Source organism: Microchirus variegatus (genome assembly GCF_963457635.1).
Source record: "Microchirus variegatus genome assembly, chromosome: 7".
NCBI classification, from domain to species: Eukaryota; Metazoa; Chordata; class Actinopteri; order Pleuronectiformes; family Soleidae; genus Microchirus; species Microchirus variegatus.
The window spans coordinates 28177148-28197116 of NC_139808.1; the positions used below are offsets into that span (position 1 = coordinate 28177148).

The 19969-nt window shown below is 39.4% G+C and overlaps 1 protein-coding gene across 1 annotated transcript; it reads right to left on the reverse strand.

The window, feature by feature from the left end:
• Window positions 1-2188: 2188 nt before the first annotated feature.
• Window positions 2189-18010, reverse strand: LOC310930003 (phospholipid phosphatase 2-like). Its single transcript, XM_083892890.1, has 6 exons — window positions 17874-18010; window positions 5157-5308; window positions 4796-5058; window positions 4555-4612; window positions 3519-3695; window positions 2189-2518 (listed from the first exon to the last, which is right to left on the reverse strand). The coding sequence occupies exons 1-6, from the start codon at window positions 17932-17934 to the stop codon at window positions 2393-2395; spliced, it is 837 nt and encodes a 278-aa protein (XP_083749016.1). The 5' UTR covers window positions 17935-18010; the 3' UTR covers window positions 2189-2392.
• Between the last annotated feature and the right edge of the window lie 1959 nt (window positions 18011-19969).

The following is a 19969-nucleotide window of genomic DNA, read 5'->3' on the forward strand; positions in this document are numbered from 1 at the left end:
GTGTGTTTTACGATGACATGACAAAAACAACAAAAGAATTCCCTTCAGATTGCGAACAGTGCTTGGTATGAGTCACCACATTACCATGCACTTTTAAAAGTTTTGTTTTGTTTCTCTCCTCTCCTCCCAGTTTCCAGGAAAGAAAAAGAAAAGACACACGTGGTAAACAAAGTGATTTTTTTGGGCCTGATATTCATTAAGAGGACAAATGAGTTTACTGGCGTACGTCACTGTTGCGTTTGCAGCTTGTTGCAATAAAGCGAAAAAGCAACATTTGACGCCGCTCCAAATCATTGTATCACCACAAGTTTCACCAAAAAAGACTTTGAGGTGTTGACAGCATGGAGTCGTTAAATTACAAACTGATGACATCTCCATTTCTACAGTGACCTTGTTTCGCTGGACACGAGAACACGGAGAGGTCGTCGTCAACGTTGAGTGGAAACGAATTGAACCGGACGACCAAGAGAGAGGTATTTGAGGTCAATAATTAGTATTTTCAGCTCATAAATCAGCATTATTTATCTCCTAGTCACCATTTAACCCTTACAACACAGCATTTCAGCTGATTTCTTCCATTACTATGTTTAAGCGTGCAACATCTGTTTCAAACTCAAGGCCCAGGGGCCAGATGTGGCCCACCACGTCATTTTATGTGGCCCGCGAGTGTTTAATTGGTCTTAAAAATCTGTGTTATAGGTCTGTGCTGCTTTAAGACGTGCGTTGACCATAAACTACATTTCCCACAATGCATGGCGATTGTGTTACCCGCAAAGTGACGGCATCCCGCCACTAGATCGCAGTGTATCATTGTATACGCATCATGTGACGAGTGAAATTGAATAATAAATACAGAAAGTTATTTAGCGATATATTACTGAGTAGTTACCTTTATTTTACATTATATCTGGTTACATTTATTCTGAAATGACAGTTACATCTGGCCCTTTGAGGGTAACAATTATGCTGATGTGGCTCTAAGTGAAAATGAGTTTGACACCCCTGATATAGAGCGTCGTATATATTTACTTGGCTCATTTTTATGAACAAAAACGAAAGGAAAAACGCTCAATTTTTGTGACTTTATGTTGCAGAGCCCTTTTAAAACGCATTTTGATGGGCTCAGTAGCGCCCCTCAAAGGTGAAACCCGGTAGGACAAAGGAGGTGAACTTGAGTTGAACAAAATTTCACAAAACTTGGCCGACTTTTTATCTCGACTTCATTTGAAATGTGGCGTCCCGTTTTTTGGACGATTTTTACGTTCCATAAACGAACAAACTCGTCCGACGTTAAACCCAAACTATGTGCATTCGCAGTAGAGCTGATTTTTGACTTAGATAAACAGTCCCTGTTGGAAGCAGCTCTTGGCTTTGTACACTCAAAACTTGACGTAGCTTCATTCCTCCTCCTCGCTGCAAGGAATCCCTCCAACTGTCAAAACAGCAGGTCCGGACATGAACCAACACGTCAGTCAGCGGCGCGTCGTGCATTGTTTTCACCAATGCAAGCGACAACGACGACGACACAAAAGAAAAACCCTTTTCTCTCACTCGCCATTATTTGCATTGTTTACTGTTTTGTGCTGAAAACCTGCAGATAAAGAAAGAAAGATCTGGCTGATGTTTAACCAGAAGCTCCACAAAAGGTGGCGTTTGAAGAAAAACACTGTCCACAACAGTTACCGGCGTAAAGTTTTACTGTAACATCACCGTAACGTAGTGGCAATACATTCTCTAAAAAGCTACATAATTCATTAGACTAGTTTATAAACAAGATTTAAAAAAAAAACGTTACTATAGTTTACTATACATTTTTCTATTAATACGACCATCATATTAAACTATATGATAGAAACCTATGCACATGTTGGACAACATTCAAATGTAGACAAAAGTGTGAGGGACAGCCACATGTGTACATATATACTGTATATATACACGCATATTTATGTGTGTATATATACACACACTATATTTAAAGCTCCAGTGTAAGTAAAACAACATCAAATCTTACAAAACATTCAGTCTCTTTCAAATGTCCCCCCCCCCCATAAATCTGAAACCCTCTTTTCCTAGACTGACGGTTTAAACTTAATTTAAAAAACAGCTAACGCTAAAATAAAAAATACCTATATTCACTGTTTAAAAAAAACAAAAAAAACACACACACCGTAAAATCACATCATCACACAAACACAAACGTGGTTTCAGGAATGTCCTAGCTGTGAACAAATGATTGGGAAGTCCCAGCGTTCCCGGAGCAAGGAGAAAGTGTTGGCTTGAAGAATTCCTGGCTAGTGGTTACTGCAGAGTGTTTGTTTTTTTCTAATTTAAAATGTTTGGTCACATGGTCCTTTGGCGATAAAAGCTGCTGCTGCTGCTAAGGCCCGCGTTAGTAAGTAGTGGTCGTGTAGCGTTCGTTGACGCCCGGCTTGCGCTCCAGTTGTTGGACCTCTGGGGCCTCCGGCTGCTTGCTGGGCGGCGGCCGCTGCTTAAAGAAGTCCGACACGTATCGGACCTAAACGAGGAGACAGGAATCAGAGATTAGGACGTTAGGAAGTATTTAAATATATCACAAAATATTGCACCAATTCAATGTTTATTTCAATTTTTTGGAGTTTTTTTTAGATATGAGCTTAACGTGTGTTTGATGGGGTGTGATGTAAAAGCTTCACCATAATGATGCAACATAAAAGAAACGTGGGGGCAACTGTTTAACATCAAAAAAGTTTTACATCATCCCACTTGGACTCTATTTGTTGCTCTTTTTTTAAATGACATTTTTAAATTTTTAAAATTAAAATGTTTACATTTTGAATTTCTTTAAATTAAAATGTAGATTTTTTTTAATTAATATGTTTAAATTTTTTAAATTAAAATTTTGAAAAAAGATTTTATACAATTTAAAAAAATAAAAAATTAGAAATGTTTTCAATAAAAATTTTTTTTCAATTATTTAATTTGTAATTTTAATATTTAACTTGTGTGCTGTTCCTGTACTTGTTGCGTCTGATATGGAGCAACTGTAACAAAAACATTTTTCCTTCGGAATAATAAAAGTATTCTGATTCTGATTCTGATGATCAAAACAAAAAACTTTTACTCTGAAATTCTGTGAAATATCGCAATGAATATCTTCATTTTTTTGTGATAACATTTTCGTTTTCATGTTTGCTAAATCAAATATATATATATAATATAAAAATAATAAATAATTAAATAATATAATAAATAACATTAAATTAGTGCAATATTTTGTTGTTTTAATGTTAAACACACTTGCATTCATTATTAAGGGTCTAGAATAAGAATTTATAAGTCGGTGTTTTTAACTCTGTGAAAGTCTAGTTTAAAAAGAGTTAAATACGGACCAATAAAGTAAACCGCGTTCTTCTTTGACGCTAAACGATTAAAAACACACCCTGTGTTAACAGTGTTAAACTCAACTGTTTCTGGTTGGTGTTAAAGTGACTTTAATACCATTTTAAAAAAAACACTATCATGTTGTCGAGACTCACAGTGACGCAGGCGACGAGCGCTCCCTGCAGCAGCCCGACCAGGACGTCGCTCCAGTGGTGCTTGTTGTCGGAGACGCGCGTGTACGCCACGTACACCGCAAACAGTATCAGGAAGAACTGGATGGTGGGTCGGACCAGCCGCGTCCACTTCCCCTGCATCCGGGCCTGGACGTAGAGCTGCACGCACACAACAACAACAATTACATGTGATCATACTTTCATAACATGGTTATTAAGTTGGTAATTTTATTATAATAATAATACTGACTCATTTGTAATACAACTTTAAACTTGGTAATGTATCACAGTAACATCATGTTATTTTAATCTCAGAATTGTGACTTTTTTAATCTCAGATTTGTGACTTTTTCTTTAATCTCAGAAATCTCAGAATTGTGACTTTCTTTTCTTTAATATCTATACCTATACCTTTTTTTAATCCCAAAATTCTGAATTTCTGACTTCTTTTATCTCAAAATTGTGACTTTTTCTTTAATTTCAGAATTGATACCTTTTCATTAATCTCAGAATTGTGACTTTCTTTAATCTCAGATTTGCGACTTTCTTTAATCTCAGAATTGTGACTTTCTTTAATCTCAGATTTGCGACTTTCTTTAATCTCAGAATTGTGAATTTTTCTTTAATATCAGAATTCTGACTTTAATCTCAGAATTTAATCTCAGAATTCTGACCTTTGTTTCATCCCAAAATTCTGAATTTCTGACATCTTTTATCTCAAAATTCTGACTTTTTCTTTACTCTTAGAGTTGTGACTCTCTTTAATCTCATAATTGTGATTTACTTTAATCTCAGAAATGTGAATTTTTCTTTAATCTCAGAATTATGACCTTTTTCTTGATTCTAAAATTCTGAATTTCTGACTTTTATCTCAAAATACCTCAGAATTTGGACTTTCTGATTTTTTTTCTTTAATCTTAGCATTCTGACTTTTTCTTAAATCTCAGAATTTGGACTTTAATCTCATCAATCTGACTTTAATCTCAAAATTTCCAAAAAAAAAGGCAGAACAACTCACCGACAGAAAGAGCATGCAGTACATCCCAAAGGCCGAGTGGCCAGAATAGAACGATAACCTGCCGAGCAACGGAAAAATATTAATATACAACATGTTTTTATGGAAAATCAAGTGGATCAATAAAGAAGGCAAATGCTTTAAACTTGTGAAATTGCAATAACTATGTTTTATACTATAAAAAATACATCACTAGGACTGAATGTCAGCTAATATTGTAAACTTAAGCAGAGGTAGATCTCACCTGGATTCCGTCACGTTCCGCTCGCTGCCCGTGCAGTTGATCTGCTGCACGTAGCCGACGCAGCTGACGGGCGCGCACACCGCCAAGAAGTTGGGACGGGGACGACCGATGGTGAACTTTGCCAGGTCGGTCAGCGATTGGCTCACGGCCGCTCCGAACAGGTAGGTGCCCACCACTTTGTAGAGCGCGGACAGGTACTGGTTGAACTGGGAGTTGGAGTGGAGACGTTTGGTGTGAACCAGGTAAGCCTCTCCTGTGGTGATCTGTGACAGAGGAAGACGGACACGTCATGGTTTTTTTACGATCAAAGGTTTCTTTAACAAAAAGGTGTTTATTCGTTCATCCGTTCAGAGGGACTCACGATGACGATGGAGCAGGTGATGGTGACCGCAGCCATGGCCCCGTGAGAGATGGTGTCTTTGCGGTACGGATAGCGGATGCTCTTGTCATCGCAGTAGATTCCTCTCTTGAAAGGACTGAACATCAGCGTCAGAATGGCCGAGGGCAGAGCCGCTGGAGACAGAACGAGATAAAGGGTAAGACCTCCACAGTTTCTGCACACACACACACGTCTAGCTGGAAGCTGGATTCCATCTTGAGAGCAGCCAGACCCTTTCACTGACAAGTCAAACGTAAACTACAACACACACACACACACACAGGCGACGCTCAGGAAACAGCTGAGAACACAGTGACGGCCTAATCTGGAGAAGACTCCGCTCCGCCAAATAAACAAATGTGTCACGTTCTCTTTCTCCGTATGGGACAAACCGTCTGTCACTATGGAAACATGGCCGCACAGGACAGAATTTTTCTTTAATCTCAGAATTGTGACTTTTTCTTTAATCTCAGAACTGCGACTCTTTAATCTCAGAATTGTGATTTTTTCTTTAATATCAGAATTGCGACTTTCTTTAATCTCAGAATTCTGACTTTCTTTAATCTCAGAATTGTGACTTTTTCTTTAATCTCAGAATTGCGACTTTCTTTAATCTCAGAATTGCGACTTTTTCTTTAATCTCAGAATTGCGACTTTTTCTTTAATCTCAAAATTGTGCCTTTCTTTAATCTCAGAATTGTTACTTTCTTTAATCTCAGAATTGTTACTTTTTCTTTAATCTCAGAATTGTGACTTTTTCTTTAATCTCAGAATTGACTTTCTTTAATCTCAGAATTCTGACTTAAATCTCAGAATTTAATCCCAAATTCTGAATTTTTGACTTTTTCATCTCAAAATTCTGACGTAATCTCAGAATTGTGACTTTAATTTCAGAATTCTGACTTTTTCTTTAATCTCAGAATTCTCGGAAAATGTAAGACCGCAAACAAGACACACAAACAAATAGTGCAGATAAAACATAGGTGTGTGTGCGATGACAAAAACAACTACAGGTCACTGGTTCCCCCCCTTGCCTGAAGCTACTAAAGAAAATGACAGCTTTTAGCACAGTAACGTTAAGAAAATAGAACAATGATATGCATATTATTCAATAAAAACACGTACGAGGGTGCTGGATCTATCAAAAATCTGTCAGTCAAAATCATATCAATAATATCTACAAAAATGGTTCTTTTTGCAAACCCCCTGTGGGCTAACTGCTACCACCGTCCTGCTTCATACTGTAGGTGATGTGAGAGACGGCAAACACTGGGTGTAACTGCTTCTCTTTAAAAACACACAGCGTGTGCAGATAAAACATGGTCTGCAACAAAAACACACGTCTTTACAGGTGTGTTTGCGTCTGCTTGTGAAGACAGACGGCAAACACTGGCTTTAACTGCGTCTTTTTAAAAAAAGAGAGACGCAGGTTTGTGCAGCTGCTCTTTGAAGACACTGCATTGAATTCCACTCATTTGGACACAGTTACGGCCTAGAGCCACATTTTGGTCCACTGGTCCTGACAAGGTCAGTGTTTGTGCCAGAAAAGGTCAGAAAAGAGGTGACAAATACAAGTTCAACACACACACACACACAACAACACATAAACCCGTCTCTTAAATCTGAGCAGGACAATAGTCCAATCCACAAGAAGGATGTCAGGAACTTTCTCCTCTACACCTAACCTTTACATAGCTTTCCTGTTTTCATTTCAACTTTGCTGAACGGCTAAAGCTAATAAATAAGCGCGAGGGGTTACGGGGTGGATTTGTGTTTTCCTAAGCGGGAGCTGTTGTGCGTACGTATCGGGTTGTGCGACAAGAGCGACGCAACAATAACAGATGGCTTCCTTCCTGCAGAATGTGTGACAGCCGCTCTGACAGGCAGCACGTAGAGAAAGGAAAACAATGTGACAGACGGGTCAATTTGTGACGCTAATTCTGGAGCGATATTGTGTATGAAGTCAAGAGAGGGAGTAAATTAACTCTTGAGGTCACACACACACACACACAGCTGTGATACTCTCAGACACAGGTGTGACCATTTAGACCTAATGACCCCTCCCTCTTCACCTAAAGAACACACAATGTTTAAGTAAATCTTAATCAACCAATAATACTTTGACTTAAATGTCCATTGAGTCAAATTTAGGTAAACATTTTTGCATTCTTTTGTGTTTCATGACCCCAGAATATATGGAAACCACTGTTTTGGACCTATTTTGAACACATTTGAGTCCTGAAGGCTACAATTCTTCAACACTCTTGGAAGGAAAAGCTGAGGTAAGGGATATTCAACATGCTACTTCACCAATAAATGTGGCTAAATTTAACACACTGTACCTTTAAGGTAAACTTGACCAAGAAAAGATTTTCCTCTTCCTGATTTTATTTTGCAAAAATCATAATGAATGTTAGCTCCTTCAAAGCGTTGCCAACAGTAGCAAGTCATATAACCATTACAAGCGTTAGCTTCTTCAAAGTGATGCTAACAGGAGCAACTCATTTTAAAAAATAGCTTCTTCAAAGTGTTGCTAACAGCAGCAACTCGTATAACCATAACAAGTGTAAGCTAAGTGTTAGCTTCTTCAAAGTGTTGCTAACAGTAGCAACTCATGTCACAATAATGAGTGTTAGCTCCTTCAAAGTGTTGCGAACAGCAGCAACTCATATAACCATAACAAGTGTTAGCTATTTCACAATGACTGTTAGCTAACAGTAGCAACACATTAACCATAACAAGTGTTAGCTTCTTCAAAGTGTTGCTCACAATAGCAACTCAGTGATTTGTGGCTATACAAATAAAATAATCTAGTTATTAATCTATAATTTGCAAAAACTTAAGGATTTTTAGCTCTTTCAAAGTGTTGCTAACAGGACCAACTCATATAACCATAACAAGTGTTAGCTTCTTAAACGTGTTGCTAACAGTAGCAACTCACTTCGCAATAATGAGTGTTGGCACCTTAAAATGATGCTAACAGTAGTGATACATCAACCATGACAAGTGTTAGCTTCTTCAAAGTGTTGCTAACAATAGCAACTCAGTGATTTGCAGTGATTAGGATACCATTAACTGATTAAGCTGTATACATGTCTAACCTAAAGTGCCGTTTACATGGCTGTGTCCTATTTAGACGTAATATTCTCCAGAATATTCCAACTCTTCCATTCTTTGTGTTTATTGCTTCCCTCCTTCTTCACTTCCTCCCTTTCTTTTCGTCCTTCCTCTTTAAATCATTACTTTCCCCCCTCTTTAAATTCCTGGACTTGAGGAAAAGCAGAAGAAAAACCACAACAAATGCGTCTAACGTAGACAAAATCCTGCAACTGTAATTAAAATCAAAATTCCCCTTCTATCAATTGCAGAGTATCATTGATCTGTATAACAATTTATTCATTCAAATACTCTTGGGCAGGGTGGCGCTGAGTGTAAAAGAAAACACAACCAAAAATATGTGATGATGACGCACGCACGAGGAATCCAAGCAATATACACTTTTGTTTTCACTATATACATTATTAACGCATATGTTTAACCCTGTTTGACCTCAATCAGTCATATGGACATATGTGGTCTGACGAGTATTTCCTGGTGTGTTGCTCTGTTTACTTTCTCAACACTTTGGCACTTTTTAAAGACAAATGCAGAGTTTCTCCTCTTGTCTTCACACGTTAAATAACGTTTAAGGCAGCAACAATTTGACCTAATATCGATTATTAATTGATATGCAAATTAGTCGTTAGTATGGCGCTAAAAGGAGCTAATGCAGCAAACGGCGCTAACTGGTAAACGGTGCCTGGACTCCGGTGTCGCAGCACATAAACATGACGTCATGTGCGTCTTTTTCCGGTCAGTCGTCATGGAAACGTGTCATGCGTTAACGTGCGCTAACATGCGCTAATGTGTGCTAATATGCGCTAATGTGCGCTATTGTGCGCTAACCTTTTGCACAGCAGTAAAAAAATTGTGACTTAAAGACAGAAAACAGTCGTCTAATTCTCATGAAGTAGAAGCAGAAGAAGAAACTTCACTTCCGCTTCTGACATTTGTGTACAAACGCAAACAATCAGAGAATCGTGGACTTTGCCCACAATGAAGCGTATTATTAATCTTCTATGGGACTATTGGACTGGACTGCATTAAATATTAACCATGTACATTACCTTCTATATGCAGTTTTAATAACTGAAAAAAAGGAACTATCAGTTTGCCCTGCCCCTAGATTGTGTTCAACGATGATGTGATAATACAAGAGAACACACAGCACGTCGCTCAGAGAAGAACCTAAATAGTCTTTAAGTACCGGAAATGCATATTTGTCACCACCACCTCTGAGCGAGTGCCACAAATGATTCCAGTTTCCTCTTAAAAGCAGCAGAACCTCCTCCTCCTCCTCCCCTTTGCTCTCTTTAAGTCTCAGAGTTCATTATTGCAGCAGGTCAAGCGTACTCTCTCTCTGCTTTCTCTTTAAAGCGAGGGCCAGCCGCTGTTTGTTCTGCAGGGTGCAAGGATAAGATTTAGATAAGAGGGGGCTGCTTGTTTGACAACGCGGTGGAGATGCGAGCGGACAGATTCGGAGCGGACGGCTTTCAAAAAACACACACATTCACACATGGAAACCACTGCTGATACAGCGAGGGGATCAGACCGTGTGAAGCCCACAGAGAGAGAGAGAGTCTCTATTATCTGTCTGTTTTTATCTGCTCTATTATTCCAGAAGACCTGGTTTGTTTTTACGAGCCAGTCCTGGTGCCACAGGCTGGGGCAAGCAGAGGGAAAGCCAGCTTAGGTTCATTCTCCAAAACAACCTTCAGTCTTTTTCCTTACAACAAAATAACATGTTGAAGAAGCTAACACTTAGCTACCACTTGTTATGGTTAATGTGTTGCTGCTGTTAGCAACACTTTGAAGGAGCTAACATTATTGTGAAATGAGTTGCTACTGTTAGCATCACGTTTAAAAAGCTAACACTTAGCTAACACTTGTTATGGTTATATGAGTTTGTCCTGTTGGCATCACTTTAAAGGTGCTAACACTTGTTTGGTCATGATTAATGTGTTGCTGCTGTTAGCAACACTTTGAAAAAGCTAACACTCATTATTGTGAAATGAGTTGCTACTGTTAGCAACACGTTTAAGAAGCTAACACTTAGCTAACACTTGTTATGGTTATACAAGTTGGTCCTGTTAGCAACACTTTGAAGAAGTTAACACTTGTAATGGTAATGTGACTTGCTACTGTTAGGAAGACTTTGAAAAAGCTAACACTCATTATTGTGAAATTAGTTGCTACTGTTAGCAACACGTTTAAGGAGCTAACACTTATGTTGTTATGGTTATACGAGTCGGCCCCGTTAACAACATTCATTATGGTTTTTGCACAAATAAAATAAGGAAGAGGGAAATCTTAACCAACTTTTTTTGTATATTTTACTATTTATCGAGTGACTGCTCGTTGTTTTCCTGTAATTAGCTATTTTATTATTGCATGCTTTTGTTATGTTTACAGTCCGGACATTTTGTTTAACGTTACACTGCAGCCGATGAAGAAGCTGCTTCCAAACTCTTGTCCAACAGACGCTTGAGTTTCTGCTGAGCGTTTTAGCTTCAGTCCACAGGGGATGTTTTTTTTTTTTTGTTTGTTTTTTTTAAAGGAAAAAGAAAAGGGAAAGTATTGTTTTACACTTTCACAATCTCTTCTGGAAAGAGCACACCCCCCTGATTTCTCTGTGATAAAATAAACACGATGGAATTTGGGATCAGAAACAAGTACAGCTTCCCCTTGACCTGCGACCCCTGGGGAAGCAGGAAGCGTCCGTGTTATTCATCTTTGAAGACAAGTGGCCGAGGTTCCACTGTGACTCAGACTGAAACATTGTCGTATGTGAACGTTCTGTGTGAGGTCTTCAAATCTCGACGGGCGACTGTGAACTCGGCGGGTCTGCTGCGTGACCTCTCACTTGTTAGCTAACGGGGATCCGCAACTGGTTTTCCACCTCACACCGAGATGCTCACATAAACCAATATTTAAACTTCTTTTGTGTATTTTGGCAACATTTTTTTTTCTTTCTGCATTTGTTCTGCCCACGACGTACAAAAATCTCTTGTTTGGTGTCAGGGGTTTTGTTGATTTTGGTCAACAATGGCCAGCCTTTGCTCATCGTTTTTTTTTTGGTTCCAGGAGGTTCAATCTACAAAGAAAAGTGGATCACTTCCTGTCGAGGGTGGGGGATTTTTCCTGGGAAAGTCCTGCACGACACCCGAAGTGACTCCAAAGTTGGTGTTTTTTTCTGTTTTTCCTGCTTTGAAATCGCAATTCTTTGTGGTTTTTCTTCCTGCAAAAGGAGATTTGTATTTGTTCCTCTACCTCCTCTCTGGGGAGGTTCTGCGTTAGCGTTCGTTAAAGTAAAGCTCTGTCAATTTTCTATTATGTATCGCGAGTGAAGTCAAAACTCAAATCCTCATGTTTCCAAACTCGATCCTTCCAGAATAATCATCTGAAGTAACTTTAGAGCAGCCTTTTCCAATCTTAGGGATTATTTTCTTCTGTCACGCTGATCACTTCCAACTAATCGTCGTAGAATAGGACTAAAGAGGATAAAGGATCAGTATCTCCTCCTCAGGTGCGCAATAAGAGACATTAAAATACATAAAATATCTAATTCTATCAGACAGTCGATCCTGCAGGAGCCAATATTTGCAAATTAAGAGGGGTAAAAAACGGATGTTGACCTTTTAAATCCCAGAGAAAACACTTGTTCTTCCTCTAACGATGCACCACAATAGTAGTGAGCAGATCCTCCGAAACCCATCGGAGACACTAAATTCAACCACATAGACACATTCTGAGCAAAAGATGCACCTCATGCAAGCGTGTGAATCTAAAAATGTGACCGTCTGCAGACATTTTCACACAGGAACGTCAGGGAGCACAAGTCAATACCGTCCACTTGACTTTGACACTCGTTTGGCAAAAGGTAGATGCAGCGTGTGTGTGTGTGTGTGTGTGTGTGTGTGTGTGTGTGTGTGTGTGTGTGTGTGTGCGCGCGTCACACACATTATCATTCTTACAGGGTCAAACGACCACAGCTGCTGTCAGACACACACACAAACATTTTGCCTCAAACATTTCTACGACCCTTCCTCAAACTCGAGTGGACGGTTGTCCTCCATTAATACGTCGCCTACGCCAGCTTTAAGTTGTTATATAAAAGCAGGAAAGCTCATTATTTAATAATGTTATTAAATAATGAGCTTCCCTGCTTAGGTTAAATTTTAACCTAAGCAGTGTAACGTTAAAAAAGGTTAAATGACCCGAGGTTGATACTGAGATGAGAATGTTCTGTATTAAGCTTCAACAATAATAATCCTAATAATAATAATAATTCTGGGATATAATGAATGAAGAATGGTAAATGGTGTAAAGTTGCGACATCCTCCTGAGAATAATAGCGTCATTATAACAATGGCTGGAACCGAAACGTTGACATAATTAAACAGTGATGTGAAACTGCGAGCTTTGCGGCGAACAGCTGAGCTCAGTCAGTTCTGTCAGTCGGCCCAGAGAGTCTCCAGCTCTTCGTCATCATCATCATCTCTTTATGACTAACACTATTGTTTTGAGAAGATTAAAAAGTGTTGTCAAAGCTCGAGGTCGTGCGCGCCGCTTTCCTCAGAGCGGTGACCTTAAACAACAGGAAACGGGAGGTTTGCATCAATCACAATAGTTTTAGGGGGCACATTAGTTTGTTCTTGTGTCTGCGAGCAAAAAAACACGCAACGCTGCACTTTGAAGTGCGTCCAGGAAGGTTGGAGCTGCGAGGTGGAGGAAACAGCAGCAGCTGAGCTTGGCAAATGCAGACACTTAAATGCTGTTGGCAGAGAGCGTAGCATGTACTTTTTCAGCCCTTTCATGGGCTCTTTTTGTTTGTGTTTTCAGCCACAGAGCAACTTTCGTGCTTTACTCACGCAGTGTGCTTCTTCCTGCTCGCCTAAAACAAATCATAGGTTTAGATCACTTTCCTCTCAGGCGCAAACATTTATATTTGTCTGATTTTTGATTGAATATTTGTTGTAATATTTTTGGCCGTGTCGCCCAGCTCTACTTTACCACATTTCCTAAAATATCTAAAAATATTTATAGCTTTTTAAAAGCCGTGCTTCTAAAATGGAGATCAATGAAGTCTGCGCTCACAGTTTCACTTCCACAATCCTGATAAATTAACTGACAATGTAACAGCGGCCTGAGAGTGAAACAGCAAACCACGTCCTGCTGCTGTGGCCGTCAAAGCCACACTGTGTGTGTCGCTTGTGTGCGTGTGTGTGAGTGGTGACAGATAATGGCAGGATGGGGGGGGGGGTTGGACAGACTACAGAAGGGAAGAGGGAGAAATAAAACACTGAGCAGATTCGGGGATCTGCTACAATCTGAACATTCAGCACATTCCTGCCATATCTCACACACACACACACACTTTTTTTCTAACGTGATGATAGTTTACCCTCCACACACACACACAGATTAGTGCTCCTGCCCTGTTATTGTGAACAATTAAGTGAATATAAATCCACACCCAGGAAGCACATCAGTCTGGGGAAAACAGCCATTTGCTTTCATGATTACAAGATGCTATATTTTGTGGTTGGATTAACCACAAAAATAAGTATTTAACTTAGAGACGGTGTGTGAAAATGTGGGGTGGAATTGGTAAAATTATGAATTAATAACCTGGATTTATAACTTCAAAAAATATCCAAATAGTTAGTTTTTATCACTACAGAATGAGCTACTAAACTACGGTGGCCCGACAGGGAGGAGGAGCGGGCAAACGCACAGCAACAGACCCAAAACGCTGCAGATTTAAAAACACATCAAAAACAAAAACAACGTGTGAAACGCGCTGCAAAATAAAAAAAATAATCTGAAGAAAGAAAGAAAGAAAGGGAACACACATGCTTCGACAGAAACGCGCCGCAAAAAACACAAACGACGCAAAACCAAAGACACAAGCAGAAGTGAAAACACCAACATATTCAAATACGGAAGTGGGTTCGTGGGAGCGCTCGTTTATTCTTATCTTATTAAAAGGTTATCCTCGTGTAACAATGCAGTTTTTAATTTACGCCTGGAGCGAACCATGTAGAAAACTATGCTTTCATTCCGTCTCAAAGTGGATCATAATTCCGTATTAAAAGAGCAAATCTGGACATTTATGTCCGATTCATAGGTCTCAGCTGTGAGGAGATCTGAGCATTTTACTTTGAAAACAGGATGTCAATGTCCTTTTTACCATAAATCCCTTTGTAATTTAGGCGTTAGATTGTTTGACTACAGATAAACGTGTGTCGGACAGCTTGACCGCAGTCGGATAAGCTCTTAATAACGATCTTTTAATTAAGTAAGAATTAAGTAGTCCCCTTTTTATAAAGGTTCCACATGGAAACCTTTTTTTGAGGGTTCCACCAAGTACCCTTTTAAAACCCTTTATTCAGGAAAGGGCTTTTAAAGGGTTCTCTGGATCAAAATGGTTCTTACTGGAACCATTAGTGTTACCAAGAACCCTTGAAAAACCTTCATTTTTCAGAAGCAAATGGTTCCAGGTAGAACCTCAGCCCTTGAAGAACCCTTTTGGAACCCTTATTTCTAAGAGTGTATTTCAGGGATACATGTACACAATATATCAATATAAACAAGTTTGTCTGAGCTGACTTTCATCCAATATTTGTTTTCCATAAACAGGGGATGTATAGTGACTTTAAAACCGAGTATATAAATAAATAAAGTGTAAATAACTGCCAGATTTTGAACTTTATTATGGAAAATGGGCAAAATCACTTCATTTTCTGGCCCTTTTATGGTTAAAATAAGTCTTAAGATTTGATCATCAGCACAGACTGGATCACAACATGGATTTAAAAGAGAAAAGGAAAGAAAATTAAGTATGACTGACTTTCACACCCCCGATCTGATCGTAAGGTGGACTTAGTCAGCCAAATACTTCACATTAATCATCACATTAAAAAAGAAAAAAAAATGATTCCACATCCTTGATCCTTTGATTTCACAACACTTGAATATAAAAAAAATAGTGCACTTCCTGCACGATGGTCGAGTAAAGTCATGTCGTTTAAGAACTCCTAATCATTCCTCATCTTTAGGTTGTGTACACGTAATAGAGGTGAGGTGAACGCCAGCACGGTCATTATCATTCCTGTCACAACCCACCTGTACGTCGCTGGCCTTCATAAGCATTCCTCTAATTCTGCCTTTTTCACCTCATAATTCACACCTAAAAAAGACTAAAAAGAGATTTCAGCTTTGCCGTCATTGTAAACCCCCCCCCCACACACACACACACCCCGTCATCCATGTGTCAAACTTAATAATCATCAGAAGAAGAAGAAGAAGCAGCAGCGAGCAGCTGTTATTACATAAAAAGCTATTTGTCATCTTCAGGCAGCAGAAGAGCGAGTCCAGACTCGTCGTCGTGTTCCATGTACAGTGTTCAACACTCGCACACTCAAACCTGTCCACACACACACTTTTCCAAAACAGGATTTTTACTGTCACAGAGCGAGATTCATTGTCAGTGATCTTTGCTCTTCCTCCTGAATAACCCCCTCACAACCCCCCACAACCCCCACACAACCCCCCAAGGTTTAAAAAATAACACAAACGAGGCCTCAGGGTGCAGGAGAACACAAACATGTGCAGAAATGCTTAAAACACATTCACTAAAGTCTCATTATTAAGACACAAATGATGCCATTATTGACAAATTATGACATTATTACGATTAAAATAAAACAAGAAAATCACATTTGCATACACACGTCACTAACATCAGGATATCCCGCATGTTATTGCTCATTTTTGAGTATTATTTGGTTAAAAGGAAAAGTTAAAGTGGTTTAAAGTGACATGGACGCTCGCTTAGACTTCACAAATGTCAAACCCTTTGTTCCCCACAAGCTAAAATCCGATTTTAGTGTTGAGCAATGGTTGCAAATTGCAAATATACAGTATTCTTGGACGACTAACCTTTAAAAAAAACCTGAAAAATCCCTTTAATGCAAACTCAAATGGCCTCAGGGGCCACTGAGCATCTAGTCTGGTCAGTAAGGATGGTCAACACGAGCTTATATTTCACGGAATTTCAAAATAAAAGCTTTTGTTAATGTCTTTATGATGCGAAATGAATCTGAATGTTAATAATCAGGCCTGTGTGGATTTATTCAGATTTTATGGGCTGTAGAATTGTCACTTTTTCGATATCTGGCGGTTATTAAACCGTTTAGGGATTACGGTACACTCTTAGAAATAAAAGTACTTAGTAGAACCATACAAGGTTCTTCGGCTTTTCCTCATAGGAGAACCCTTTTTGGCTCCAGGTCGAACCTACTGGAACCATTAGTGTTACCAAGAACCCTTGAAAAACCCTTTCTTCGGGAAAAAGGGTTTTTCAGAAGCAAATGGTACCAGGTAGAAGCTCAGCCCTTGTAGAAGAACCCTTTTGGAACCCTTATTTCTAAGAGTATACGGAGGCTGACATCAAACGCATGACGCGTTGGTGAATCTTGTCTTGTGATTGGACGGTTGTTCTATGGAAGTCCTGATGTTCTACACTCTTAGAAATAAGGGTTCCAAGGGGTTCTTCTAAAAGGGCTGAGGTTCTACCTGGAACCATTTGCTGAAGAAAAACCTTTTCCCAGAGAAAGGGTTTTTCAAGGGTTCTTGGTAACACTAATGGTTCCAGTAAGAACCATTTTGATCCAGAGAACCCTTTAAAACCCCTTTCCTGAATAAAGGGTCTTAAAAGGGTTCTTGATGGAACCCTCCAAAAGGGTTCTCCTATGAGGTCATGCCGAAGAACCTTATCTGGTTCTACTTAGCACTTTTATTTCCAAGAGTGTACCAAAATGACAAGTCTTACATGCTTTCCGGTATCCGTCCGTCTTCTACCGATTTATCCTCCACATGATGATAATCTCAGCTGACATAGGATGAAAAGCAGGGGGCTTTCTTGTCTAAGAGTTACGGTAATGAGGCGACGACAGGACAGTAACAGAAGGGTTATAAAGTGACCAGACGTGGCCCACGGGCCGCGACTTTGGAACCTCTGTTTTAAGGCAATCAGAGAGCAGTGTCATATTCAGATTATTGTCTTAATCTGGTTAATCCTGGATAATTATTGCTGTCCATGTAAACAGAGTCACTGTGATTTATAATTACCTTTGTTAAAACACTTCATGATTGCCAATAATCCTAGTTGTGTCAATTGTGTATTAAATAACAGCTAATAAATAATCTTAATCTGGATGTCTTTGCGTTGAGAATGAGATCAATAATCTGAGTGTGTCTCACTCGGTGTTGGGAAACACTTGTGTTTGACCTGTTTGAACAAGATAGAGACGAATGATGACTGTGGTTGTGATTATATACGATCACTCTCTCTATATACGAAGTGTTTAGTCGAATTATGGCAACATCATATATAAACTAGTTTGCACACGCCCCCCCCAAAATAAAGCAACGTGTCGATTACAGATAAAGTATAGATCATGCGCTGTGACGCACAGCGTTCACAAACACGGCTGCTGTGTTTCCACTTAAACACCGATCCGTGATTTGGACGCACACGCGCGAATTAGATCCTGACACTGAAAAAAAAACACAGAAAAAAGGAGTCAAACTCACCGACAAAGACGCAGAGAACGTCCACCACGATCAGAATCACCCTCTTCCCCTGCTCGCTCATGTTTCCTCCTCCTCAGATGTCGGCTTCACTTTCATAAATATATAAAAAAGTCGCTTTTAATTTGACTTTTTACGCACACATAAAAACCAAAAAAAGGGGAGATTTGTATAAGAAACAACTGGAGTAAGTAAAGGAGGAGGGGGGGATACTACAAGGAGAAGACGACTCGTTCTTCCGGCTCTTGTTTACCTGTCCGTGTGTGTGTGTGTGTTTGTCGGCGCTGCGCTTCCAGGTGAGTGAACTGAGTGGCTGCGTCGTGCGCTTTGGAGGACGTCCCTCTTTTACGCACAAGGGGGCGCGTACAACGCTCTTCTCTCAGCGTTTGCACAGAGACAAGTTTGCGTCAGTTGGGGTTTCTTTGTATTTTTAAAGTATATTTGTGCTTGTTTTGATTCCCAATCTGGGTGTGAGGTAGTGTACTTTAACAGCTGATACTAACGATAGCATCAAAGGATTGCCTTTCATGCGATGATGCTCTTTGATCCATCTGTGACCAAATGAAGAACTTGGAACTGTGACAGAGAGAGAACTACAAACTGTAGAGGGTTCAACAGCGCCCCCCTCAGGGCAGCGTTTACACCAGAGTACAGCCTCTGCAGGAAATAATTACAAAAATAAAATTATACACAGACAATTAAACATGCTTTATTTTCATGTGGTCATCTCATTAATTAAATCTAAAAACGAAACAAATTGCTTTTAGATTTCTTCTTCTCATAATAATAATAAACAGGTTGGTTCTCATCTCCTTATCCTCTCATCTGCTGGTTAGTTTAGCTCTGCGTAAAGACTAGAAACAGCTATTATTTATATTATCTAGCCAAGCAGTTATTTAGCCTAACTTGGCATAATGGCTCAGTATCTTAGGTTAGCACAACGACTAGAAACAGATAGCCTATAGAGACCATCCGCTGTTTAGTTTAGCTTAGCATAAAGACTAGAAACAGCTATAAAGGCTGGCAGTTTATTTAGCTTAGCTTGGTATAATGGCTAGTTAGCCTAAATTAGCACAAATAATAGAAACAGATATAGAGACCATCAGCTGTTTAGCTTAGTTTAGCATAAATACTAGAAATGGCTATAGAGACCAGCAGTTGATTAGCTTAGCTTGGCATAATGGCTAGTTTGCTTCAGTTAGCACAAAGACGATAAGCATTTATATATATATATTCATATATATATATATATATAGAGAGAGAGAGAGAGAGAGAGAGAGAGACCATCAGCTGTTTAGCTTAGCTTAGCATACAGACTAGAAACAGCGATAGAGGCCGGCAGTTGGTTTGGTTAGCTTTGCACAATGGCTAGTTAGCTTAGCTTAAAGACTAGACACTGTTAAATAGACCATCAGCTGGTTAGATTAGCTTACCATAATGACTGGAAGCAGCTAACCTTGATTTGTCAGCAATTGTGTAATTTCTAGTTTTTCCTTTTTTAAAGATGTGATGTGAGAATTTAATCGGCCAGCTTTACTTTCATAGTTTCCAGTCTTTATGATAAGCAAAGCTAAGCTAAGTTACCTGGTTGACGATTACACCCTCATTAGTCACTGTACAGACACAAAATGACCCAGTCTTCTCATTAAAGAACACCATTTAATTTATTATTAAACATCAAAACTGTTGGTGCTAATGCTGTTTAGACAGAAAACAATCACAAACAAACACATTGTTTTGTTTCTGACAAACAATCCACTCAATATTAGTACAGCAGCAGATATCCACCAAAAACAAGAGGGAGACATTAGGAAAAAGTTCTGAGGGAGCAGAAGCCAGAGGAAGCAGAGTGAGGTGCTGAGGGGAGTCAGACCTTGTGATGGTGCTGCCCCCTTCTGGTGCTCCTGTACTGTCTCCAACTAACAGGACAGTCTTTGGTGGCTATCTGTAATTCAATTATGACTATCTGTGATTACACTTTAGTACATCTACATCCTTACGACCACTCAGAAGGCCCTCGAGTGTCATCGCCTGTCCTACTTCATGCTACACTTGCGAGGCAGAGGCGTGGAAAGCTGATGTATCCGCGGTGAAGGGCT

What these genes read in the sequence shown, in the direction of transcription:
- LOC310930003 (XM_083892890.1), bottom strand. Translation starts at nt 17,934, where the DNA reads ATGAGCGAGCAGGGGAAGAGGGTGATTCTGATCGTGGTGGACGTTCTC. An exon ending in CGTTCTCTGCGTCTTTGTCG is followed by an intron (nt 5,309 to 17,873) that starts GTGAGTTTGACT and finishes TTCTGTCTCCAG; the next exon opens with CGGCTCTGCCCTCGGCCATT. An exon ending in TCACCTGCTCCATCGTCATC is followed by an intron (nt 5,059 to 5,156) that starts GTGAGTCCCTCT and finishes CCTCTGTCACAG; the next exon opens with ATCACCACAGGAGAGGCTTA.